Source organism: Orcinus orca, chromosome 11 (genome assembly GCF_937001465.1).
Source record: "Orcinus orca chromosome 11, mOrcOrc1.1, whole genome shotgun sequence".
Taxonomy (NCBI): domain Eukaryota; kingdom Metazoa; phylum Chordata; class Mammalia; order Artiodactyla; family Delphinidae; genus Orcinus; species Orcinus orca.
Genome location: NC_064569.1, coordinates 7,275,272 through 7,301,165, shown reverse-complemented (window position 1 = coordinate 7,301,165; position 25,894 = coordinate 7,275,272). Strand labels below are relative to the sequence as shown.

At 39.8% G+C, this 25,894-nt stretch overlaps 2 protein-coding genes across 8 annotated transcripts in view; one reads left to right on the top strand and one right to left on the bottom strand.

Moving 5' to 3' along the window:
* Positions 1 to 120: 120 nt before the first annotated feature.
* On the bottom strand, positions 121 to 19,368 carry C3AR1 (complement C3a receptor 1). 5 transcript variants are annotated; one of them, XM_049694885.1, is made up of 4 exons: positions 19,225 to 19,368; positions 14,918 to 15,217; positions 11,027 to 14,514; positions 121 to 3,470 (listed from the first exon to the last, which is right to left on the bottom strand). In XM_049694885.1, exon 4 carries the CDS (start codon positions 3,461 to 3,463, stop codon positions 2,009 to 2,011), a length of 1,455 nt encoding a protein of 484 aa, XP_049550842.1. In that variant the 5' UTR covers positions 3,464 to 3,470; positions 11,027 to 14,514; positions 14,918 to 15,217; positions 19,225 to 19,368; the 3' UTR covers positions 121 to 2,008. The 5 variants fall into 5 exon arrangements, with proteins under 5 accessions (XP_049550842.1, XP_049550844.1, XP_049550843.1 ...); XM_049694887.1 differs by having other exon boundaries at positions 11,027 to 14,505; XM_049694886.1 differs by lacking the exon at positions 19,225 to 19,368 and adding an exon at positions 16,117 to 17,232.
* NECAP1 (NECAP endocytosis associated 1) overlaps positions 19,368 to 25,894 on the top strand; it is a 37,947-nt gene continuing 31,420 nt past the window's right edge. For all 3 annotated transcript variants that reach the window (XM_004279096.3, XM_049694899.1, XM_033404362.2), the window contains exons 1-4: positions 19,368 to 19,499; positions 24,537 to 24,637; positions 24,793 to 24,897; positions 25,587 to 25,668. In XM_004279096.3, coding sequence (XP_004279144.1) covers positions 19,405 to 19,499; positions 24,537 to 24,637; positions 24,793 to 24,897; positions 25,587 to 25,668 — 383 coding nt within the window. In that variant the 5' untranslated portion in view covers positions 19,368 to 19,404. The remainder of the gene's footprint in view (positions 19,500 to 24,536; positions 24,638 to 24,792; positions 24,898 to 25,586; positions 25,669 to 25,894) is intronic.

Here is a 25,894-nt window from a genome sequence, read left to right as displayed (position 1 = left end):
CAGCTAATCATCATTATAGTAAGCCTACAGCTACCCACTATGAGATTTATATTTGCCGTATGTTTAGAGATTATGATATATTCTGAGAGTCAAACAATTAAAAGGATCCATGAATCTATCAGCCTTGCAAGGAAACATTCAGAAATAAAGCATTTATTCACATCAAATATATGATCAGATTAAATTGGAAGGTAGCATGGCAAATCTCACATCATGTCAGATATCATTACTGCACAACTGAAAGCATTCCTAGTGATTTGACACTTTTCCACATAGTACTTTATAACTTATTTGTAGTCCAGACCCTCCCCTCAACCACTGAACAAAGGATAGTGCCTTGTAAAGTCTAAGACATCTCATTTTCTATTTTTCAGATGAAATCACTGTACACAGATGAGGCTATGTTGTAGTACAAACAAAACCTGAAAATTTAGAGGTTTAACACATAAAACTTTATATACAGAGAAAAATGAGGTGATGGGGGTTTAATAATGTTTTCTGAAAAAAATGAAAGAGAAAGAGAAGGGGGGTTGGAATGGGTCGACAAAGTAGAAGAAAATGTGTGATCGTGAACAAATTTAAAGGATGATGGGTAATGAATATTGGGATGCTGAATAAACAAAAAATATGAATGTGTTTGGATAAAAATCGTCATCTTTCAAAACAAGAAGTCATTTTATCACGCCTACAAAAACTTAGCAGCATAAGGTCATGACTTAGAACTATCATGGTGAATATCAGAGGAAACATCTAAAATCGTTTCAAAGGTTATCCCTGGGAAGTGGGAGTGGGAGGAAGGAGGGGCTGGGCAGAGTCGGGCAGGAAACCTGTTAGATTTCATTATGAGCCTTAGGTTCTCTTTAAGTTATGTGCATGTATTACTTTGGTAAAGATAAAGATTAATTAAAAAAAAAAACCCGAAGATATATCTGGTAATTACGGCATGAAAGATACACACCTACAGTCATGTTTTCTTTTAAAGTTGGATAATGTGCCCAGAGGGTACTCAGTTACATTGCAGTGAATTCAAGAATTGCTGCCCTATCCTCCACCGTCTTTCTCCTTTCATTTGAAATGAGTTTCTTGGAAAGTACCAATGTGGAGCTAGAGGAGGGGAGTAATTTGCATCTTATGAAACTATTGGTTATTAGAGGCATAAAGTCTGGAAGAAGATTTAGAGGCAGGGGAGGAATAAGGGAATTAAGGAGCTTAAGAAAAGGAAGGAAAAGATGATTCTATCAATAGGCAGATAGAGCAAACAGAGGGAAGAGAGAACTCCCCGAACTGTGGCTTACATACTGTTTCATGAGAAAGTCTTTAGATGCCTAAGTAGTCTGTCTTTACACAATAGACGCTTATTTAGTTGTAATAATGGAAACTCAGAATCCCTGCGTCCTGTGCGCAGGAGTATTCCAAGCTGCAGGCATCTGGCGTTGTGCTCTGCTCCAGACTCAGACCCATAACTCCTTGTTTTCATAGACTTTCTTTTCGCACCTTTTGTTTTCATTTAAAACTATCACCACCACCATCACCACAACAAAGCCATAGAATAAATGATCACCTTTCACTCAGGTAGGACTAGAAGAAATGGTTTTAACTTGAATCTGGAAGGAAATTAGAAAGACATTTAATGACGGAAACATTTTAAAGGAGACTGCCTTCGCATTTATCTCACGTGGCTTTGTTTGAGATAGAAATAGACTAATTTTTACAATGCTTCCCAAATTTAGCATTCATCCGAAACAAGGGAGCTTGTAAAAACGCTGTGTGAGCCCCACCCCCAGAGACTGATTCAGCAAGTCTCTGGTGGGGCTGGAGAATTTGTATTTCTATCAACTTTCCAGGTGATACCGATGCCACTAGTCTGGGACCACACTTTAAGACCCTCTGGACTGATTCTCTGACAGTTTCTGAAATCCCCTGCTCCCTATCTCTGTCGTCTTTTTAGAAATATGATGCGCTGGGTGAATGCCTAAGAACCTCTGGTTGGGTCAGCTGCTCCATATTTTCACACAACTGTACTGATACTGTTTTTTTCCAAAGAGACTTTGTTTGGGGGGCAGCTGGTAGAGTGTGTCAAGTCCTCACTGAAAGCTGCCTCCAGAATTCCCTGCATGGACTGTTTTGCTTTTTTCCTAAAATCTTTCCCCAGAAGGGCATAGAGGAAGGGATTGAAGCAACTATTGGCAGATGCTAAAGCAAGAGACACATGGTCCCAGGACAACAGAGCTTCCCCAAAGGGAGTTTCTGGGTCAATAAACAGTAAGAGGGTTCCAACAATGTGGTACGGAGCCCAGCAGACGAGGAAGACAGCCACCACCACCATAGCCACTCTCAAGGTTTTGCTCCGGGACTTGGTGAAGCGGCTCCAACGCATTCGGAAGATGATGAGGCTGTAACAGGCCACCATGAGGATAAAGGGTAACAGGAAACCCAGCACTAGCCTAGTGATGGTTATTGCTACCTGGGGTGCTGGCACTTGATGGCCGTATGCAAATTGGCCTAAATAATCATCCTGGAAATCTTCCAATAGCTCGGATGTGTATGAGGAGTTGCCGGAGGCACTAGCGAAAAGGTCTAAATCAGCAGGAAGAAAAGCATCAGAGTTCTCCAGTGGGTTAGTTCTGTGATCTTCAATGGGAAAATCACTGGGGATTGTAGCTGAGAGCTCATCAGCTGGTTTAAATACATTATAATATGGATGTTGAACAGATAATCTAGCTGAATCCGTAGGGAGTGAATGTCCAGAAGTTCTTTGAGATATTTGAGAACAGAGGCCAGCAGTGGCTGCCCAGGGACAAGCATTTGTTTGTTGAGAGAAAGAATCTAACCTATCATCCGTTTCTTCAGGCAGCTCAACAATGGAGTTGTCAAGAGACCCGTTTTCCAGTAGATCAAAGTTGAAGTCTGAATAATCTAATGATCTGTAGAGACCAAAATTGTAGCCACACATACTATGGTTGTCTATAGTGAATGTTTCCCGGTATATGAACACAGGTATGCACATTACAAAAGCCACCACCCAGATACATCCACAGATAGTGAAGGCTGCCCCCACGTTGCGATGATTCTGGCACCAGATTGGCTTGAGTACCAAAAGACAGCGGTCCAGGCTAATGGCGGTCAGCAGGAAGACGCTGGCAAACATGTTGAGGACAATGGTGGAGGGGATGAGCTTGCATAGGAACCAGCCGTAGGGCCAGCGTCCTTGGAGAGCCAAGTGAACCAGGGAGAAGGGCAGGGAGAGGCAGCAGAGAAAGTCAGCCAAGGTGAGATGGAGAAACCAAACGGTGCTCACACTTCGTTGCATCTTTAGGCCAGCCACCCACAGCACCAGCCCGTTGCCTGGCAATCCCAGTAGGAAAGTGAAACTGAGAATGACCATGGAGAGAATTACTTGGGGTTCATCCCAGGGCTGTGATGGTAGGTCAGTTGAATTGGTCTCAGCAGAGAAAGACTCCATTGCTAAACTTTTATAAAAATATAAACAAAAATGTTAAAACTAACTTTAAAAAATGCATATTCTTAGAATTCTAACCTCCCCACATAAAGATGTAGCGTCACAAAGACCCTCACACTGTTTTAGTTTTATTTTCTGACTTCACATTGGATTACACAAAAACATTCTCTGAAAGACAATCTAAAATCTACTGTATTGACATAGAGCACAGACCTGTGGTTGCCAAAGGGGGTGGTGGGGGAGGGGAGTATTGGGAGTTTGGGATTAGCAGATGCAAACTAGTGTATATATAGGATGGATAAACAACAAGGTCCTACAGTAGAGCACAGGGAACTATATTCAATATCTGTGATAAACCATAATGGAAAAGAATATATATTTATAGCTGAGTCATTTTGCTGTACAGTAGAAATGAACACAACATGGTAAATCAACTATACTTCAATAAAATTTAAAAATTTTTTTTCTTTTTTGGCCGTGCCCTGCACCGCCTGTGGGATCCTAGTTCCCCGACTAGGGGTCAAACCCAGGCCCTCGGCAGTGAAAGCTCAGAATCCTAACCCCTGGACCACCAGGGAATTCCCTCAGTCATGTCTTTTAGATACAACCTCATTTTTTCCTTTTGCTGTCAAATTTACCAAGAGTTGTTTTCCCTCTTTGCGTTGATTTCCTTACCACTCATCATTTCTTTCTTATTTGTTTTTTGTGAGTATAACTCGAGAAAAATAGCTTGATTATTGCAGAGACAGAAATCATTCATGGAGATAGGGAATTCCCTGGCGGTCAAGGGGTTACGACTCCACGCTTCCACTGAAAGAGGCGCAGGTTCCACCCCTGGTTGGGGAATTAAGATCTCGCAAGCCACTTGGCATGGCCAACAAAACAAAATAAAACAAAAAAAGAAATCATTCATGAAGAAACTTAGAAAACATAAGCAAGCAAAAATAAGAAAATAAAAATATCATATACCACTAGTCAGGGATTACTATTTTAGTATCTTAATTTACATCCTTCTGGATCTTTTTTCACATACATACATGTATACTATATGTATGTATATTTTTTGTTAAGCAAAATTTAACAAAATTAGATTATACTGTGCATATTGGTTTAAAATTTTTTTAAATTGTGGTGAAATACATATAACATAAAACTTACCATCTTAACTATTTTTAAGTGTACAGTTCAGTAGTGTTAGGTATATTTACATTATTGTGCAGCCAATTTTTAGAACTTTCTCATCTTGTAAACCCGAAACTCTATACCTATTAGAAAACAACTCCTCACTTCCCTTTCCCCGCAGCCCCTGGTGATCACCATCCTACTTTCAGTTTCTATGCATTTGACTCCTCTAGATACCTCATATAAATGTAATCCTACAGCATTTGTCTTTTTGTAACTGGCTTATTTCACTTGGCAAAATGTCCTCAAGTTTCATCCATGTTGTAGTGTGTGTCAGAATTGTCTTCCTTTTTAAGACTGAATAATATTCCACTGTATGGATGTACCACATGTTTATCCATTCATCTGTCGATGGATATTTGAGTTGCTTCCACATTGTAGCTACTGTGGATAATGCTGCTATGAACATGGGTGTAAATGCATATTGTTTTATATAAACTGCTTTCTTTTATCACTTTTATCAGTTAGCAGTCTCCACATTATACAGTAAGATTGTACCGTAAGGAATACTCAGACTTTATCCATTTTTTCCAGCTGTCCCCAAAACAGTCCTTTACACCTGATTTGTCAACAATTATATCCAGTCTAGGATCACACTGCATCAGGATGTTTCTTAAGTCTCTTAATGTAGCATTGTTTCTCTTCTTCAAGGATACTGGCTTGTTTTGGGGTCTGTTGTTCTCACCACCCACTTCACAACCCTTTGTAATTGGTCTTCTGCCCCATCATGCTGCTAAAACTAACTCTAGATAACAAACCCAAGCATCTTTTTCTCTGTCTTTATCCTCCACAGTATCCATGTCATTTGATACACTGGCTTCTTAACACTTTCTTCTCTTGGCCTCTGTGACATTACCCTTCCCTGATTTTCAACATTCCCATAAACATACCCTACTTTATAGCTTTCCTGAACAACTCACTATTCCAAGTCAATACCATTTTCTATTCCTTGGCTATGCTGTTTACTTCTATACGGAATTATATCCTCCACCTTAACCTCCTCTTTCCTCCATTCTTAATCTCTATCTGTTGAAATCCTAGCCATTCTTTAAGATCAAGCTCAAATATATCTTCCTTGAAACTTCTCTTATAATCCCAGTCATAATCTATTTCTTCAGCCTCCTATTTTTGGGTGTGTGGGGGGGTTGAACTTCTTTTCATATTCTCTGTGCAATGATGCATTTAATCTTGTACTATAATTCTTTTTGTGGCTGTCTTATCTATCATTCTGGCCTTAAGTTTCATAATGGTAAAAAAGAATCTTGTTCCTAAATGCTCGTTCCACAGAATTTAGCACAATTAAAGATTACTTGAATGGATAGATGCTCATTTTGGGGGTTAACTTTTTTTCTTTTTCAACTAAGTGAAAAATTCTTATGCTTGTCCATTTAATCCAGTAAGGATGCTGTCTCTTCTAACTTCCTTTTTTGTTTTCCAGTTCCTAATTCTTACTGGCTGTAACAGCATTTTATGTTTCCTTTTGTAGAAGTCCAAAATACTGTGTGACTTGAAGCTGTTCTGCTGAGTTTACAAGCTGCCATAGGGATTAGCAGAAGTTAAAATAACTAAGACAACAAAATACTAAAAAAAGAAGAAGTGATTCTCATTCTCCGTTCGGTAACCTTGCTTATTCCAATACTCAAGTCCTGTCAGGGTCACTTCCTTCGCTTTTGTATGTGGCAGCTACCCTGATCCATTGTCCTACACACATATTCACGCATAGACCCATAAAATATTGAGAGACCGATAGTCATAGAATTCTAGGACTGAAAGGAAAGTTAGCAATCATCTCTTCTTGTCTCTATTTTTATTTTGTAGTTTTGGACACTGAAACTCAGCAAATTAGGGGACTTTTACATATTCACAACTAGGAGGGTTGTCATATCCTTGGTCCAATGACTGTCAGACCAATACTCTTTTTACTACAAATAATCACATAACTGAAAAGCCTTTGGTATTGCTAATAAAGGGAAAGGCACCAAGAGCCGCACAATAATAAAGAATAATAAGGAAGTGATAAAGATTGAAAAGAGCAAAATTCCAATACAAAGAAATTGAGTCATCTGGCGTGAGCTAAATTTTAAATATTACATAGTATCTGTCTTGAAATGAAAGTATATATGAATCAGAATCTTAAAAATCTTTCTGGGCAAGATAACATTTTATATTTTGACAAGTGTGTTGGCTGAAAAGTACCTCAACATTTTTTTTTTTTTTTTTTTTAGTTTTCAATACTGAATTGGCCAACAAGTAATTAAAAAGATAAGTAAACTCCTGAAACCAAAATTCAACTATGATAGGGAAAGAAAAATAGATTCCAGAATCAGAACTAATGATATGATGACAGAATCAGTAGCTATAAGGAATGAGCAAAATAAATAAATAAGAGAAATGGAATGAGGAAAAAATATATATATATTAAGAAAAAATAGGCAGGGGCTTCCCTGGTTGTGCAGGGGTTAAGAATCCACCTGCCAATGCAGGGGACACGTGTTCGAGCCCTGGTCTGGGAAGATCCCATATGCCGCGGAGCAACAAAGCCCGTGCGCCACAACTACTGAGCATGCGCTCTAGAGCCCACGAGCCACAACTACTGAGCCCACCTGAAGCCCACACGCCTAGATCCTGTGCTCTGCAACAAGAGAAGCCACCACGAGGAGAAGCCTGCGCACCGCAGTGAAGAGTAGCCCCTGCTTGCTGCAACTAGAGAAAGCCCACGCACAGCAACAAAGACCCAATGCAGCCAAAAATAAATAAATTTATTAAAAAAAAAAGAAAAAATAGGCAATCGATGATTTGGAAAACAAAACTATTGGAGAAAGCTGGAATCAAAGGTGAGAAGGAGAAACAGCCAGTTTAAGACAGGGAAAAATGATGTAAAAATTCAATATTAGTTCCAGAATGAAAATATTAGGAACAGAGGTAAATAGAATGTGGAATATTTAGAAAAAGAAAAAGGTGGACATGGGAATAAAGCAAAAGAAATAAAAGTTGGGGAAGGAATAAGGGGAAATAGAAAATAATGACTCTCAAACCATTATCAATAATGAGCAAAACAAGCTGGGCACAAGTCTTCAGGTGTATCTAGGTTTCCTTACCAAAAACCCGAGACAGTAGCTGAAGACTTCAGCATGGATCTGGAGGTCTCCACGAGTCCTGTCTTGACCACAGTCAAGTATGTTTAGGAAATTTGCTGAGCACCTCCTCTTTCCTCTCTCTCTTCGTTTCTGATGATAAATGAAACCCAACACTTTCGACAACTATCTGACTCCACAGAAAGAGTTTCAAAGTGAGTCATTTCTAAATGTTTCATGTAAGAAAAGTAAGAAAAACAGAAGTGGGAGAGCATGGTTCTCAAAAATTTTCTGCAGGACACAGACTATGCTTAGAGACAGAGTACTTCTTACATCAGCTTCCCACTTTATAGGTTTTTGGATTTGCTTTGTTTTGGAAATGCACAAAAATGATCCTATGGTATGTGAGAGTGGGGGTGGGGAGTAACTGGGGGGAATGACCTGCACAACCCCATGTAATGAATTTCAAGTAATATCTCTTATATGCTTAATATGTGTCAAAGAAGTTTGTCGTGCAAAAATCAGATGAAGTAAACTATGTTCTAATCTCTGGAGATCCAGAGTCTGGTGAGAGTATGCACCCATACAACAACAACACCTGTAATACAATTCAGACTATAATGATAGAAATAGCAGTAGAAGTAAGAGCGTAGGAAATGACATGTAGGGCTGTATTTAGCCTGGGGCAATCTAGGAAAGTCTTAAGGTAGAAATAAGGTCTGGGCAGGTTCTTCAAGAATTATGGGACTTCTCTAGAAAGAGGTGACAAGCTGTTTACTTTTACTATCTTTATTATTTTTTTTTTTTGGGCCATTTCAGGGCATGTGGGAATCTTAGTTCCCCGACCAGGGATTGAACCCCTACCCCCTGCAGTGGAAGTGCAGAGTCTTAACCACTGGACCACCAGGGAAGTCCCCACATCACACTTTTTAAATTATTCTATATTATACCATTTAGTCAATTATTCCCCTTTTCATGGATATTCTGTTTTTATCGAATTTTAAAACAGCTATAAACAATGTTTCAATGAGTACTCTTGCATTCTACACATCTATGAAAATTTCTGTAGAATAGTTTCCTAGGACTGTAATTGTTAAATCTATGTATGTGAATTTACATTTTTGAAAGGTATGGCATTTCCCACTAAAGAGACTCCGCCAATTTACACTTCCATCAACGGTGGCGAGGGTATCTATTCCATTTGCAAAAGGTAAGGTCTTTATCATTAAGTTCAGTATCATAAACAAGTACTCTGCTCTTAATATAGACACTATGCTTTGCACTGTAGGAGATGCAGAAGCAACGAAAGATGTAAATATATAATTATAATTGAGTAAGGGCTGCTAGCAGGGTAGTCCTGGGAACATGGAAGAGGGAAAGACATTCTCACTGAAACAAACATGAAGATAAGGCACTGAAGAGATAACACTTGAGCTGGGCTTTAAGGCTGGGTAGAAATTTGACAGACACTCATAGTGCTATAAAATAATTTATCTGTCTCTCTGCCCTACTAGACCAAGAGTTTGTGCCTATCTCCAGAGCCTACTACCATGCCTGGAATAATACATGTCTGGGGCACCAATGAATGAATGAATGAAAGTTTGGTTGAAAAGGATGTTGGCTTTTGAATATAATTCAAAGAATTAATTTGAGTCTTTAAAGTTGTTTCTTGTGTGGATCCAGTTTTACTGATTCCTCTTTCTCTAAAGATTATACAGCAATTAAAACCAGTTGGAGAACTTCCAGCTGTATTACTTGGATTTTCAGATCAGGAAGGAAATTACTGAAAACACCTTGTGAATAGGGCTCCTATTTCTAGATGGCTTCTGTCCCTTCTTATAAAGTACTAGTTTTATGGTGTAATGTGGAAAACTTGGGGGGAATTTATGTGATTCTCTTCTGTTTTGTTCCTTTTTAATATCTAATTACAAGTTTCTAAGCAGAGATCAGATGCTTTGGCAAGAGTGAAATTTTGAATATATGTTGCAAACACAGCCATATTAAAACATTTTATGAGTCACTGATTAATTCTACATTTTCAAAGATGGAAATCTGTAGTCATTTGGCCAAAATAAAAATTTCAGAATTGTATAATCTCTAGCCTGCTCTGTCTGAGAGAATTAAAAATAAACATATGACAAAGTTTCTGTCCTTAAGGACTTTGACGAAAAATGATTAGATTCACTATTAGACCAAGTATAATTATACTCTAAGTGAAAAAATAACCAAATGCCAAAAACTATGGATGACATAGACCAATGCTATGGCTAGTTAGCAAAGGACAAATCTGATGAAACCTGGTGGAGGTTAGAATTAGCTGGAAAATTTTCATGGAAGAACATTCTTGTGAAAACTGCTCTAGATTAGGAATCTGAGTTCTAGTTTTAATCATAACTAAGTACTTGACCTTGGGCTGGATGCTTGACCTAGAATTTTTTTCTTAGATGTAAAATTAAAGGGTTGGCTCGCGTGATCTTTAAGGTTTCTTTTACATCTAACAATCTATAATTCTCCCATTTCAAGTAGGGGGAAAACACACATTAAGGTGGAGGGAAGCCCAGCGTGAGTGAACGACACAGGTAAAGTGGTCTGGCTGGAGTAAAAAGCACACAGGGAGCAATAGAAGATGAGTAGAGCCTGAGCTTGAATCCCAGCTCTGCCACTAATTGTGTGGCTGCACAGGAATTTTTCAGACTCTGTGTTTTCATTTCCTCACTTGCAAAACAGGGATTGTGTCAGGTTTTATTTATTGATACTCAGGCCCATTCCCATTCTTCCTTATTATTTCTCTAAGTGAAGCCTGGGTACTGCATTTCCGAGACTGCCTCTCAGGCGGGGTCTGCCTAGGCTCTGCCAGAGGGGCATGTTCATGTGCTCTTGGAAAGTGAAGAGAAAAGGGAATCATTGCATTTGATTCTTTTTCTTGAGATTAATTTTTATTGGAGTATGGTTGATTTACAATATTGTGTTCATTTCTGCTGTACAGCAAAGTGAATCAGTTCTACATATACATGTGTTCACTCTTTTTTAGATTCTTTTCCCATAGAGGCCATTACAGAGTATTGAGTAGAGTTCACTGTGCTATACAGTAGGTCCTTATTAGTTATCTATTTTATATATAGCAGTGTACGTATGTCCACCCCAATCCCCCAATTTATCCCTCCCCACCCTTTCCCCCTGGTAACCGTAAGTTTGTTTTCTACATCTGTGACTCTATTTCTGTTTTGTAAATAGGTTCACTTGTACCATTTTTTTAGATTCCACATAGAAGTGATATCATATGATATTTGTCTTTCTCTGTTTGACTTACTTCACTCAGTATGACAATCTCGAGGTCCATCCATGTCTCTTCAAATGGCCTCATGTCATTCTTTTTTATGGCTGAGTAACACTCCATTGTATATATGTACCACATCTTCTTTATCCATTCCTCCGTTGATGGATGTTTAGTTTGTGCAGAGTTTGCAAATATGTTTTAAAAATAAAAGAACAAAACCATAAAATAGAATAAACATTAAAAATATTAAAATATAAAAGAGAGAGATTGAAAGGGGGATCATTTATTTTCTGGCTCCTTCAGCAGCAGACCACTCTGGTGGGTTTCTGTAACACAGATGGCAGGTGTGACCTTGGCAGCTGCGGGCAACTGTGGGCTCTGGCAGGATTACTGGTTTCAGCAGCAGCTACAGCCCTGTGAGTATTTCTCTTCCCATTTTAGGGAAGTACCTTCCTGAAGTTATATTATCTTCTCCCCCTTTATTCCTCTAGTCCTTCCAACACTTTTGCAACCAAGTCCTTGTATTAAATACCTTGTTTGAAATACCTACAATGGTTTCTGTTTTCCTGGCTGGGCAATGACAGTCGGGGAATATTCACTGTACCTACTCTATAGGACTGCTAGGAGTAAATAAATTAATACATGCAAAGCACTTAAGACACTGCTGGCACATAAGCATTCAATAAATCTTAGCAGTTATTAGGTCAAAAAACTAATGTGGCTTCCAGTTGCCTATCATATCAAAACTATTCTCCCATCTTGGACTCTTAGAAAATAATTTACAGAATGTTCCCTTTACATTGTTAAGTTACATCCTTTCTGTCGAATCAAATTCTAACCCACAGCCCTCAAGGATGTAGATTTGACACATTCTCTACTCCCTATGGTATAGCTGCCTAATTATGCACATAGTTATAATAAAACAAAGAGCACAAACTGAAGAACAAAGTCACCCAGAAATTAAAGTAATTCAGTCGAAAGGTAAATAAAATAAAACAAACAAAAAACTGTTAATCCAACCATAATAACAAATATCTGATGAACTGATGCCTGGATCTTGAAAGAATCCAGCCAAATTTGGCATGATGAATCATTCAAATCTGAGTGATTTAAAGAACATTTAGCAAACTTTGTTTCTTCTATTGATTTATTGATGATTGATTTTCTATTATAATAGGTATCCAGGGCAGTCAGCCAAGGAAGGGAGATTGAAGGGGAAGTAAACTGAGTGTTTCATGAACACCCTTTGTGACTTTAGTTCCATGAAACCCAAAATGGACCAGGGACTAGGTTTCAGTTTGTGTTTATCTGATCTAATAAGAAGGCATAAGAAAATTTTGTAGGGGGGACAGAATTCAAGATTATCGAGGGGTAGATGGCTCTCATAAATGTTTTAAGTGTAGATAAATTTTTGAGTAAAATTTGATGGATTTTTTAGGTTAGCTATCCTATTTGTGCATTATTTAGAAAATGTCTTCTCCATTTCATTTATCCTTTGCCTTTTCTTCCCCATTTCATTTCCACTAGAATGTGGGCAAAGAAAGTGGTGATACAAAATGATGTTGGGTTGAAAACCACCCAGTTTTTCCTTCTGTGCAGGGAAAACCACAGGTCTCCACCTCCCATGTGTCTCCTTTACTTTCACACAGAATACTTCACTTCTGACACTTGTGGTCACCAAATGTGTGTGTTTTTTCCCCCTACATCAAACAATTCTGCAACATCAGCTGGGTGTCCTACAATTTAACTCAATTCTGACACTGTCTACCTGGAGATAGCGTCACATCCCACAGGTTAAGGGCTGAGTTCCACAAGACTGCTCCCCACTTCAGATGCCACTTGCAAGTTGTAGATCCCCAGGTTACCCACAACTTCTCTCTGTCTTGGCTACAAATCAGAGGTTCCCATGACTTTCTTCCCCTTGGATTCGATTATTTGCTAGAGTGGCTCACAGACTCAGGGAAACATTTATTTAGGTTTACCAGTTTATTAAAAGATATGATAAAGGACACAGATGAACAGCCGGATGAAGAGCTACATAAGGCGAGATCTGGGAGGGTCCTGAGTGCAGGAGCTTCTGTCTCCAGTAGGGTTGGGGTGTGTCACCCTTTCTGTTCATGGATGTGTTCACCAACCTGGAAGTTCTCTCAACCCCATGTTATTGCGATTTTTTTGGAGGCTTCATCACACAGGCAAGTTCAATTATTAACTTCATTTCCAGTCCTTCTCCCGTCTCAAGAGCATGGGGGGTGGGACTGAAAATTCTAAGCTTCTAATCATGGCTTGGTCTCTCCAGAGCCCTTATCCAGGAGCCATCCAAGAGCCCACCCAGTCACCTCATTGGATCAAAAGACACTCCTATCACCAGGAAATTACAAGGGTTTCCCTTGTGTCAGAAACTGGGGTCAGTGACCAAATACTAGAACAAAAGATGCTCCTAATGCTCTTGTCACCTAGGAATTTACAAGGGCTTTAGGAGCCAGGGGCACAGATCAAGATATATATATTTCCTATTATAAATCACAGTAGCATGCATACTCATTTCAGGTGAAATGTTTTTCTCTACACTGGCCATATTTGTCAGTCATTTAGGGAAAAATGGTGTTAGAATGGTAACTCCATTTTAGTTATTATGTTCTTTGTTGTGCAGCTTCTGAAATTCTAAAATTGCATGTGCCTATGTTTATAATTACCTAAACAAACATGATCATTCTTGTTTCAAATATAAATTAATATTAATAATAGTGATAACTTACATGTTGAGGACATCTACCAGACACTGTGCTGAGTGCTTCATCGGCTGCATGTTATTTAACTCTAACGACACCCGAATGATGAGATAGGTACTAATATTAGTACCTCATTTTCAAAAAGGACACTGAGATGCAAAGAGGCTAATGAGTTATCCAAATTCACACCACTATGTAAATGGCAGACTTAGAACCAGACAGCTGGCCTCCAGAGCCTATGCTCTTAGCCACCATGCTGCCCTGTGAATGTTAATCCGGTCTACTGTCTCCATGTTCGTGGAAGTTATGTTCTATAATGTCACCAGGAACACTGAATTAGCAGACACTGGACCACTGCTGCTAGGGGATGTATGGGGTTGAGTTCTGCCAGCCTCTGGTCACTGCATTTTGGTCAAATGATCAAATTTTTTTGCCCTCTGCACCCCTGTTGCTGCGATCTCCTCCGTGGCTCTGAAGCTTGCCCCCCCCCCCACCGTCTCTGCCAGTTGAGGGGCTTCCTAGTGTGTGGAAACTTTTCCTCTTCCACAGCTCCCTCCCAGAGGTCCAGGTCCCATCCCTATTCTTTTTCTCTGTTTTTTCTTTTTTCTTTTGCCCTACCCAGGTACGTGGGGAGTTTCTTGCCTTTTAGGAGGTCTGAGGTCTTCTGCCAGCGTTCAGTAGGTGTTCTGTAGGAGCTGTTCCACATGTAGATGTATTTCTGATGTATTTGTGGGGAGGAAGGTGATCTCCGCGTCTTACTCCTCCGCCATCTTGAAGGTCGTCCTGGGAAACCTTATTTCATATTGTTGATTCATTAACATTGACCTCTCTGCCAACAGCACTATAATTCATGCCCAAACAAGATGAACTAACACATATATATCTCAGCCTTCTTGTGCTTATGGACACTATATAGCACTCCAGCGCTCTGCTTAGGGGTCATTTTGAACAGCAAAATCCCCAACAAAAAGTACGAAAATGCGAAAAACTTGGCACTAGATAGGCTGTGTAAAGGATCCTTGTTTACAATAAGAGAGATGAAACAAGAAGGCAGAGCGCCGCCTGGATTGACCTCAGCTGATGATGTACTTGTCTAGGTGACTCAAATTTTTTTGCCACCCTGTGCATGTTAGGGAGTGACTGTGAATGTTGCTTTGGGGGTTACAAATAAATTTAAGCAAATAGGCAAACTCACAGATATTGGAGTCCATGAATGAGGAGGATCTACTGTACTTGCTAGAAGTTGTATATTCTTTTTTTTTTTTTTTTTGGTACGCGGGTCTCTCACTGTTGTGGCCTCTCCCGTTGCGGAGCACAGGCTCCGGATGCGCAGGCTCAGCGGCCATGGCTCACGGGCCTAGCCGCTCCGCGGCATGTGGGATCCTCCCGGACCGGGGCACGAACCCGTGTCCCCTGCATCGGCAGGCAGACTCTCAATCACTGCGCCACCAGGGAAGCTCAGAAGTTGTATATTCTGTCCATTCACTGGATAGAGCTGTTAGGGCAGAATTGCATATTGGTTAAGGACCCGGGCCTGGAGACACATATCTATGTCTGTCACTTGTGACTGTGGACAATAATTACTTAATTTCACAGCAGGATAACAATAGTACATATCTGTTGTTAGGATTAATAATATAATGCACACAAGCATGCAGAACAGTACTCAGTACTTAATAAATGCTATTCTTTACTATAATTCAACCAATAGGCACAGGAATACTAATTACTCATGCAAACATTTAAATATAAGGTATAAGCAGCTGTTATGTTTGTATCAGAAATGTAAGGATTTCTCTCCTGACACTTAAATATTGGATGAGCAAGTCAATGAACTTTCTGTATCTCAGCAATTTTTTTTAATGAAAATGGGGATAATGCTACCTATGGGCAAGACTGTTGTGAAAAATGAATGAGATAGTGTATATGAAAACACTTTGTAATCTTAAAGCTGCTATATAAATATCAGGTAATATTATTATAATTATTGTTATACAAAATGTTTATTGTTGAAATCAATAACTAAAAACTTAGTTGATTCACATAGCACCTGTTAAATTTTATTGTGAGGTATATAATCCATTTGAAAGAGTGTCTATAATAAATATGTACATTTTAAATAATAATAAAATGACTACCATGAGCTTACCATCCAGTTTTAGAAGTAGAATGCTACCTGTATCTCTGGAGCACCTCCTGTGCCCGCCCTAATCACCTTCCTGAACCCCGCCTCCCAAGAATCCACAACTGGGAATTTTGTATTTATCATTTCCTTACATTTTAAATATGGCTTTGCCATTTAATTGGCTACCCCCAAACAATACAGTTTTAGATTTGTCTGTTTTTAAACATTGTCCAAATGGACAATTTTGTTTTATCTTTTGTTAAACTTACTTTTTTCTTCTCCTAAAATTAAGTTTTTGTGATCTATCCATGTTGTCCATAGCAAGTAGTTCATTCATGTTCACTATTTACACCATCCTGTTGAATTAATACAGCACAACTGATTTGTCCTAATGATGGACATGTATTTCCAATGTCTCACTGTTATAAATGATAAACAATGCTGCAGTGAATTCTTAACTACTGCACCACCAGAGAAGCCCTGTAGATCAGTCTTTTTAAGAATTTCATATAAATGGAATCATACAGTATGTACTCTTTTGGGCCTGGCTTTTTGTTGTTGTTGTTGTTGGGTATAATGTTTTTGAGATCTATCCATGTGATTGTGGGTGTCAGTAGTTTAATTTTTAAAATTGCTACCCCTGAGTGTTAGTATTTGATCCTCTTTATTGCAATTCTATTTATTTTATTACTATTGTATGTCAATATGACAGTATTACAGGGATGCACCACAATTTGTTTACCCATTCACCTGCTGATAGACATTTAGTATTGTTTCTAGTTTTTGACCACTGTAAAAAAAACTGCTCTAAATATTTGCATATATGTCTTTTTGTGAACATATGTTTTAGTTTCTCTTGGGTAAATATTTCAGAGTAAAATGCTGGGTCACGTGATAAATGATATATTTAACTTTTAAGAAAATACAAAACTATGTTTTCCAAAATGATTGTGCCATTTTAACTCCCCACTACCAATGTATGAAAGTTGCTCTGTATTTTTGCTCCGTATTCTTGCCAGCACTTTTTGCTGTCGTCAAGTTTTCTTTTAAGCCATTATATTAGGTGTGTTGTGTTATCTCATTGTAGTTTCATATATATATTTATTTCTTGTAACATTTTTTTCTGGTTTTGGTATCAAGGTAATATTGTCTTATAAAAATTAGTTGGAGGGGCTTCCCTGGTGGCACAGTGGTTGAGAGTCCACCTGCCGATGCAGGGGACACGGGTTCGTGCCCTGGTCCGGGAAGATCCCACATGCCGCGGAGTGGCTGGGCCCGTGAGCCATGGCCGCTGAGCCTGCGCGTCCGGAGCCTGTGCTCCGCAACAAGAGAGGCCACAACAGTGAGAGGCCCGCGTACCGCAAAAAAAAAAAAAAAAAAAAAAGTTGGAAAGTGTCTTATCTCTTCTTTGTTTTTAGAGCATTTGTATGGGATTTACATTATTTCTTCCTAAAATGTTTGATCAATGATGAAACATTTTGGGCATGGAGGTTTGTTTTTTTGTGGGAAGGTTTTTAGTTATAAATTCAAATTCTTTAACAGGTACAGGGCTATTCAAATTTTCTATCTCTTCTTGAATTATTTTTGGTAAATTGTGTACATCCATTACCATTTAAGTTATTAAATTTGTTGGCATAAAGCTGTTAATAATATAGAGATGTGGAAGTTGATGTTTCATTTTATAATTTCATATTCTCTGAATTTTTTGTAAAGTACATGTAGGGTCCTTACATTGGGGGATTTGGGGAAATGGCCAAGTTAATAAGTTAAATGATTGGACTTAAGCAGAAATCTTTTATTATTCAACAATTATTACTGCCTACTATGTGAAGGGCAATGTGCTGGGTGCTGAAAAAGCAAAGTTCTTGCCTTTATAGAGCTGATGGTTTAGTGGGAGATATTTGAAGAATAATAACACGTTAGATACAATGAAAAGGTATAACAGAAGCAAGTGGAAGCATTAGAGAAAGTTCATCTAAAGGACCTAGCAAAGTCACAGGAGGAGGTACAATTTGAGCTGATATGTGACCATACTAGTTTGCCAAATTAACAAGCTAGGGGAGAGTGTTTAAGACAGAAGGTTTAATGCATGCAAAGATATGAAGAATATGAAGAACATGGACAACTCAGGAAACCTTAAGTAGTTGAGGATTACTGAAATTTTAAGTGAATGTCTGCTTTAAAAAAAAATCTTGGATCTCTTTTATGGCCTTAATATCTATATACCTATACTTATTTATTTACTATATATATTATACACACACACACCCCTCAAAACATCCTATAGTAATGTATGCCATTACCCATTTTCTGTTGATAGACATTCATGCTGTTTCCATTTTTCACTATTACAAACAATGCTGTAATAAACATTATTGTACATACCTTTTTGCACACATTAAAAACTTCTCTAAAATAGCTATTTGTGGATTTGCTACATTGAAGGTTACCTACAATATTCTGATCAATTCTAAATTTACCTTCAGAAATGCTGTACGAAATTACCTTCCTGCTCACAGTGTACGAGAGTAGCTGATTCCCCACCTCCTCATAAGGGCTAGATATTATGATTCTCTTTGAATTTTAAGATATCACTTTGCTACGCAGGGTGGACAAATTAGAGACAGGTTTCCAACCAGTCAACGTAATGAAGTGGTGAAGATCACCGCTGTTGTAGTCAGACAGCCTTGAGTTGGTATCTCGGTTTTCCATTTGCTGTCTGTGCTACTTAAATCAATTAAGTGATGGAATGGTGGCAAGTTTACCTTTGGAGTGTACGAGGCATGTGTTTATGGAGACAGTAGAATCTATCATTATAATAAGACTGGGAGCAAATATTGGCTATTAAATAGTTCATGGTGCTTTCCCAGTGGGTCAGGAATGAGTTGATCCCATTTACAGTTTAACACGGGCAAAATTTCCAAAAAGATAACCAGAATGCACACTGAAAGTGTGGCAGACTATTTCAACAGGTGCCGTCCTCGAAACTGAGATAAAAAGGTGTTATAAAGCAATGGATCAGGCTGGGTGGCCATTTCTGAAGTTTGGACTCTGGAAGGTTAAAATCCACCACGCCTGTCTACGCCTGGGTCATACAGTTTTTGTAGGTACCCAATTTGGGAATACCGACGGGCGGATTCCCCTTTTCTGCTTGGAAACTACGGTTTCTAAGACACGTCTTAAAGTGACTCTTGGAAGAAAGAAACTCGCCCGAAATCCCGAAGACCGGCGCCCTCCCAGAGCCCTGCGGGCCCTTGCCCGGAGCAAGATGGCGCTTTCCCTCCTCGCTTCTCGGGGATGGAGAGCTCCTTAACGAGAATCACTCACTTGGAGGCCACCCTTGCCCTTACCCAAGATGGTGAGTCGCGCAAACTCACCGTTTCCAGGTTTCAACATGGCTTCCCGGACCCGCGGCACCGGAGGTTAATCTCAGGAACCCAGTGGAACTCTCGCGGAAGTAGCGTAAACGGAAGTTGTTGCGTAACGCGATTCCCCGCCTCCACGTTCCGCCCCCGTGCTCACGCCGCGCCCCCGGCTGGGCGGTGAGCAGAGCCAAGATGGCGGCGGAGTTGGAGTACGAGTCGGTTCTGTGTGTGAAGCCCGACGTCAGCGTCTACCGGATTCCGCCCCGGGCCTCCAACCGCGGTTACAGGTACTAACCCCGAGGTACTGCGGCACGCGCGTATCCGGTTGGGGCTGACACTGTGCTCCTCAGTAGCACGCTGCCCGTCCCTGCCACTGCCACCTCTGGGTTGTCACCTTGCTAGGCTCCCCACCTGGGTTGTTGTCACTCTGTCCTCCTGCTCTTCCCCCACTCTGGACTGCTGTCATCCTTGTTTCCGCCGCTTAAAAAAATGACCATCCTGCATCCTTCCACCCCTCCTCCCCCGGATCCCTCTGGGTTACCCCTCTGCTCTCCATCCGTTTCCAGTCGTGTCTGCTCCATCGCCAGTCACCTTTCCTTCGCTCTTCCCTGCGTCCTTTAGCTTGTCACCCTCATCTTCTCCTCGCTGTCTGTCCCCGCCCCCCAGTTCCAGTACCTCGTGCGTGTTTGTGGGTAATCATTGTGTCGTTGGCCCCTCTCTGGATGAGCTAATTTGTCTTTTGTGCTGTTCCGTCTTGTCACCAAATCTTATCATCCACCGTATGGTTTTTCCTTTCCGGTCTTTTGCCAGTGGGCAAAGGTTATGATCGTAAGTTTTCCAATGGTTGTCCACTCTGTCTCTTTTCAGTGTTTTCTTGGTGCCACTATAGTATTTTCAATCTTTGTTCCCTACCTCCTTCTCTCCACTTCGCCTATAGCTTTTACTTCCAGAGTTAACGCAGCATTTTCACTGGAGGGCTGACTAACCACCTTGTAATCCAATGACTGGGAGGGTCTGAGTATGCTGTAGGAAGTCACCAAGTCATGTAGTCCAAAGAGTTCACATGTAACTCACTGGATTGCATGTTAAAAAATATGAGTATGAGCCCTCGCAATTTTATAGCTGTATGATTTGAGAAAAATCTCTTAGCCTCTCCAAGCCTCAGTTTTCTCATCTGTAAAATAGAAAAAAAAAAGGTAATAAAACCCGCTCTAGCTACGTACCTTGTAGAAGTTTCTAGAGGGTTAAATGAAATCATATAATAAATGTGAAAAAGAATTTAAGATAAATTTTCTAAAAAGAATTTAGGAAAACAGTAAAGCAGTATATAAACATGAGATACTGTTTTGATTTCTCTCTCTGACTCACATCACCATCATGATTTTCCTCTTGGCATTTCTTATTACCTCGGCTGAAAAGTTATCCTCTCCCTGTGTCCAGTGTTTTGCCTCCTTATCAGGGGTTCATTCATCATGAATCAGTATCTTTCTGCTTGCTGACCTGTGCACTAGACCCTGTGGGTTGTACCTTTTGGTAATTTCAAGCTTTCAATCAGACCCCAAATTGACCATGAATAAGACTCTACATGCTTTTTGATGGTAGTCACAGGTGCTAATATGTGTGCGTCAGTCGAGAACTCTCCTTCTTTGGTGAGCCCTCCTTGACCCTCCATTCTGGCTTAGGTGTGCTCTTGGTGCTTCCATAGCACCTGAGCTTGTCTCTATCACAGAGCTCTTCCTTCTGCATTCTCATTGATTGTTTGGTCTCCCAGTTCTCCAGACGAGACTGTGAACAACTTGAGGTCTTTTTAAACTTTATATTCCTAGGGTCTAGCACAGTTTCTGGTACATAGTGGAGACTCTGTAAATGTTGACTGTAAGAAATTAGTAGATTACACTTAAATTAGCATTGATTGAACTGTGAAATAAGGTAAAATAGCTCACGACCTCCAACTTTACGCGTTGAGACTTCCTAAAGGATATGATACACGTTGAAGTGAGGTTCTGTTCTTTTTCTTCTACTGCAAGCTTTTTAAAAGCTTGAAGCTTCTCTCACCCGTCTGCTTTCTCTGTCTTCGCTTCTGGTTTATCCTTTATCCTTATGTCAATTAACTGCATTGAGCCATCAAAGCAATTTCTTAATTTTCCTCTTTTACCCTTTTTCTTGTTGTCATTCTGTGTTTTCCATGCTTATTATTGACATCTTATCCTACAAGAGGCTTTTTACATCAACCACTCTTAGTCAGTGAAGAGAGCAGAACTGAGTTTGAATTGTGATTCTCATTTATTTGCTGTGTTACCTTTGGCAAGTCACTTAACTCTTTTCAACTTTAGTTTCCCCATTTATAGAAATGGATATAATATTACTTATTTTGTGAGATCCTCTCAATTTTCACAAGAATGGGCATAATGCCTGGAACAGGTGCTTGATAAATATTACTTTTCTCCCTTTTTGTCTGTGTCCATTTTACATTATAAGCCTGATTTGTTCTCCAGGCTGCCATTAAAGGAAAAACTGGACTTTGTAGGAAGCAGGAGAAATGCTTTCTTTGAGTGACTAGTAAGATGAGAGGGAATGATTGACTTTGATTCACCTAGCATAAGCTGTTACTTCCCAGACTTGCACTGACCAGACTTACGGAATTTAGGTTGATGCAAAACTTACAAATGATTAGAAAATGGTTTCCCAAGCTATAAAACTTTTTAAAATTCATCATTACCCTCCTCCTCAGCTAAATCAGTATTAAACCCTATAGTGTGGTTTAATGTAATGAAAAGAATGCTGGACTTTGAAGTTAGGGATTGTTACTTAGTGTGTTATTTTCTATTTCTTCATTTAGAGAGAGGTGGTAGACTTTTCATGCCTATTCCATATGGCTGCTATAAGATTTATCGCCAAGGTAGATGAAAATTTGTGAGGTTGGTTTAGAAGATCAGTAAAACCAAGAGTTCCTCAGGCTAGGTCAGGGGAGTGGGAGAGGAGGTAAGGCTCAGGGCTGAGGGATACTGCTGCCATGAGTATCCATTCATTTACTGAGGATTTGTTAAATATTGTCCACCAGACACACAAATAAGCCTAGGAACCTGTCCAAAGAAGCGTGTCTCGTAGGCTTGTTCCTAATATTTTCAGTAGCCCATTTACACTATGTCTAGCTCATGGCGGTATAGTGGAATAAGTAATGACTCATTAAAAAAATTTCATAGACAAGGACCTCTAGAGCTTGCTCTAGTCTGGATCAGATTCAGGTACTTGAGGGTCTTTGAGGCGGGACATCAAGAGAGAAGGGCGCGACAAAGATTTTATCTTGTAAATCCTATTCAGAACTTGTCCTAATTTAAATTTTCATTTCTTCCTTTCCACCATTTGCTTACCATCTTGTGAAAATTATTTTAATTCAGATATACTTTATTGTTACCTTCCTAACCTGCATGTATTAGTCTTTAGGTTCTCAAGGGATGAGTTATTTTATTTTATTGTTTTTTAGGGATGAGTTATTAATAACTTTTATTTGCCCTCCCTTTTCCACACTGCTGGCAAAACAAACTCACAAATACAATGTTTTGTAAAATTGTTTCATGTTTAAATAATATCTTAGATTTCATTCAGATTCATTTATAACACAGAACATAAGGATTCAGTGTTTGTACTGTTTCCATGGACATTGTATCTCTAATCCACATGTCCTTCCTGAAGTCCAGATTCATATATTCAAACGCATACTCTGTATCTCCTCTTGAAAATCTGTAAGACATCTCAGACTCAGCATAGCCAAAACTGAACTCCTGATCTTTCTTCCCAGACTTGCTCTACTTGTAGCCTTCCTCATCTCAATTATTGGCAATTCCTCTGTTCAGGCTAAAAACCTTGGAGGCATCCTTGATTTTATCTTTGATGTCTGTCTTTCCCTTCTACCTCAAATCCATTCCATTAGAAAATCCTGCTGCCTTACTTTAAGTATATCCACAGTCTAGCCACTTCTGCTCCTTTCTCTTCCTAGTCACCATTGTGACTCTCCTAGATTAGCACAGTAGTCTCTTAACTAATCCCCCTGCTTCAGTGTTCATATTGCTGCATCTCTGCTATGATGGCAAAGTAGTCCTTTTAAATTAAAAGGGAGATCATGGATCATGTCACACCTCTTCTTTTTTTTTTTTTTTTGGCGGTACGCGGGCCTCTCACTGCTGTGGCCTCTCCCGTTGCGGAGCACAGGCTCCGGACGTGCAGGCTCAGCGGCCATGGCTCACGGGCCCAGCCACTCCGCGGCATGTGGGATCTTCCCGGACCGGGGCACGAACCCGTGTCCCCTGCATTGACAGGCAGACTCTCAACCACTGCGCCACCAGGGAAGTCCCTTCCTTCACATCTTTGCTCGCATTTCACCTTGTTAATAAGGCCTGCCTTATTAACCTTGACCACCCTTTTGAATGCTGCAACCTGTTCATTCTCCCACGACCCTCCCAATCTCCCTTTTCTGCCTCTGCATTTTCTTTTCTTTCTTTCTTTTTTTTTTTTTTTGCGGTATGCGGGCCTCTCACTGTTGTGGCCTCTCCCGTTGCGGAGCACAGGCTCCGGACGCACAGGCTCAGCGGCCATGGCTCACGGGCCCAGCCGCTCCGTGGCATGTGGGATCCTCCTGGACCGGGGCACGAACCCGTGTCCCCTGCATCGGCAGGCGAACTCTCAACCACTGCGCCACAAGGGAAGCCCTGCATTTTCTTTTTACCGTAGCAGTTATCACCTTCTGAGATGTTAATTATTTTACTTATTTATTGCTTCTTTTTTATTATCTATCTTCTGTTAGAATGAAAGCTTCATGACGGCTTTAAATTTGGTTCCCTCTTGTATCCCAAGTACCTAGAACAGTACCTGCAACTTAATATACACTCTGTAAATATTGGTTGAATTCAGTGAAAGGTAATATGTTTAGGGATTTGGGAGGCTTCTGTACCTAATATATTTCACTTAGTAGACCTTGTTGTTCCCTGATCAGCAAAACACTATTATATAAAATACCATCTACGGTACTATATAAAATAGTGTCATTGTGATAAATTTTTAAATTGCTTTTTTTTTTGTACTTTTTACTTTTATTGATGCTTTTTGGACTTAAGTAGTAACATTTCTTCTATTTGCTTTGGACTGTGTGTAACATGAGGCATCTGTATAGAGAGAATCATGAGTTAGTCTTTTGATTATTTAATACGTAGAAAGAGTAAGCAATTCAGAAGAGGGAAATAGAAGTATGGCAAATGATTCTGCGTAGGTTTTTAGTGTATTAAAGACGTGGACCCGAGGCCTGAGGCTTCTCCATTTTCCTATCCTAGGGCATCTGACTGGAAATTAGATCAACCTGATTGGACTGGTCGTCTCCGAATCACTTCAAAAGGGAAGATTGCTTATATCAAACTTGAGGATAAAGTTTCAGGTAATCTGTGCTGGTGACTCTCTAACATATTAAGGATATTGGTTTGGTGTTCTTTTATAAATACCTTCAAATTGGGGACTGGCATGGAAATACTTGTTAATTGAGTTTTAAATTTTGCTTCCTTTGCTCAAAGAAGTCTTTTCCTTACCTGTCAGGGGAGCTCTTTGCTCAAGCACCAGTAGAACAATATCCTGGTATTGCTGTGGAGACAGTGACAGATTCCAGCCGCTACTTTGTAATCCGGATCCAGGATGGTACTGGTAAGGGATCAGGGATTTAGAATGGGTTGAGATTAGGAAAATAGTTAATGCACTTCAACAGAAGTGTGCCCCAATGCATTTATCTTACTTCAGTTTACTAAATTTTTCCTCCCCTTTGTCCAGAGTTAACTCTAGTTGCTAAAGGAGAAGGATTAACATGTTTGTAATAGATGTGAGCACAAGTTTCAAGATGTGGTTATTAAAAGTAGACGTAAATAAATCAAAATGTTTATCTAACCAAAGAATTGACACATATTGCCTGTTCATTGTTGTGGTGGTTTTTTGTGGGACTATCTTACATCATCTGTGTTTATGGCAATCATCTTTTCTCCAATCAGAGGCTGGCAAATTTTTTCTGTAAATACACAGATAATAAATATTTTAGGTTTTGTGGGCCAGATGATCTCTTGCAACTACTCAGTTCTGTTGATGTAATGTGAACGCTGCCATGGATGGTGTGTAAACAAACTGGTGTGCCTTTGTTCCAGTGAAACTTTATTTACAGGAACAAGCTCTGGCAGCATTTGGCCCATGGGCTGCATGCAGTTTGCCGATCCCTGGTCCAGGAGAAAATATTTCACATTCACAGATGTTATCTAGTTAGGGTAAATATTACATTGATATTTTCATTGGATAGAGTTTGCGCTAAGGGATACTTCCTGTTCTGAAGATTCCTGTCTTTTTCGCAGGGCGTAGTGCTTTCATTGGCATTGGCTTCTCAGATCGGGGTGATGCCTTTGACTTTAATGTCTCTTTGCAAGATCACTTCAAGTGAGTGAAGCCTGTCTTTATTTACCAGGTTAAATGTTTGGGGAGTGCTGCTCCTCAGCTGAGTGGGCACTATCTCTTTTACCTCCTGGTTTCTTTACTTGGTAAACTAGTTCACGTGAATATAAATCTTCCCATTCACTCTGTTTTCTTACATTATATTTGTATCTATTCTATCCTTTCCTTATAGCTAGAATATGTTTTTAATCCCTCGTACAGTGGTTTGAGA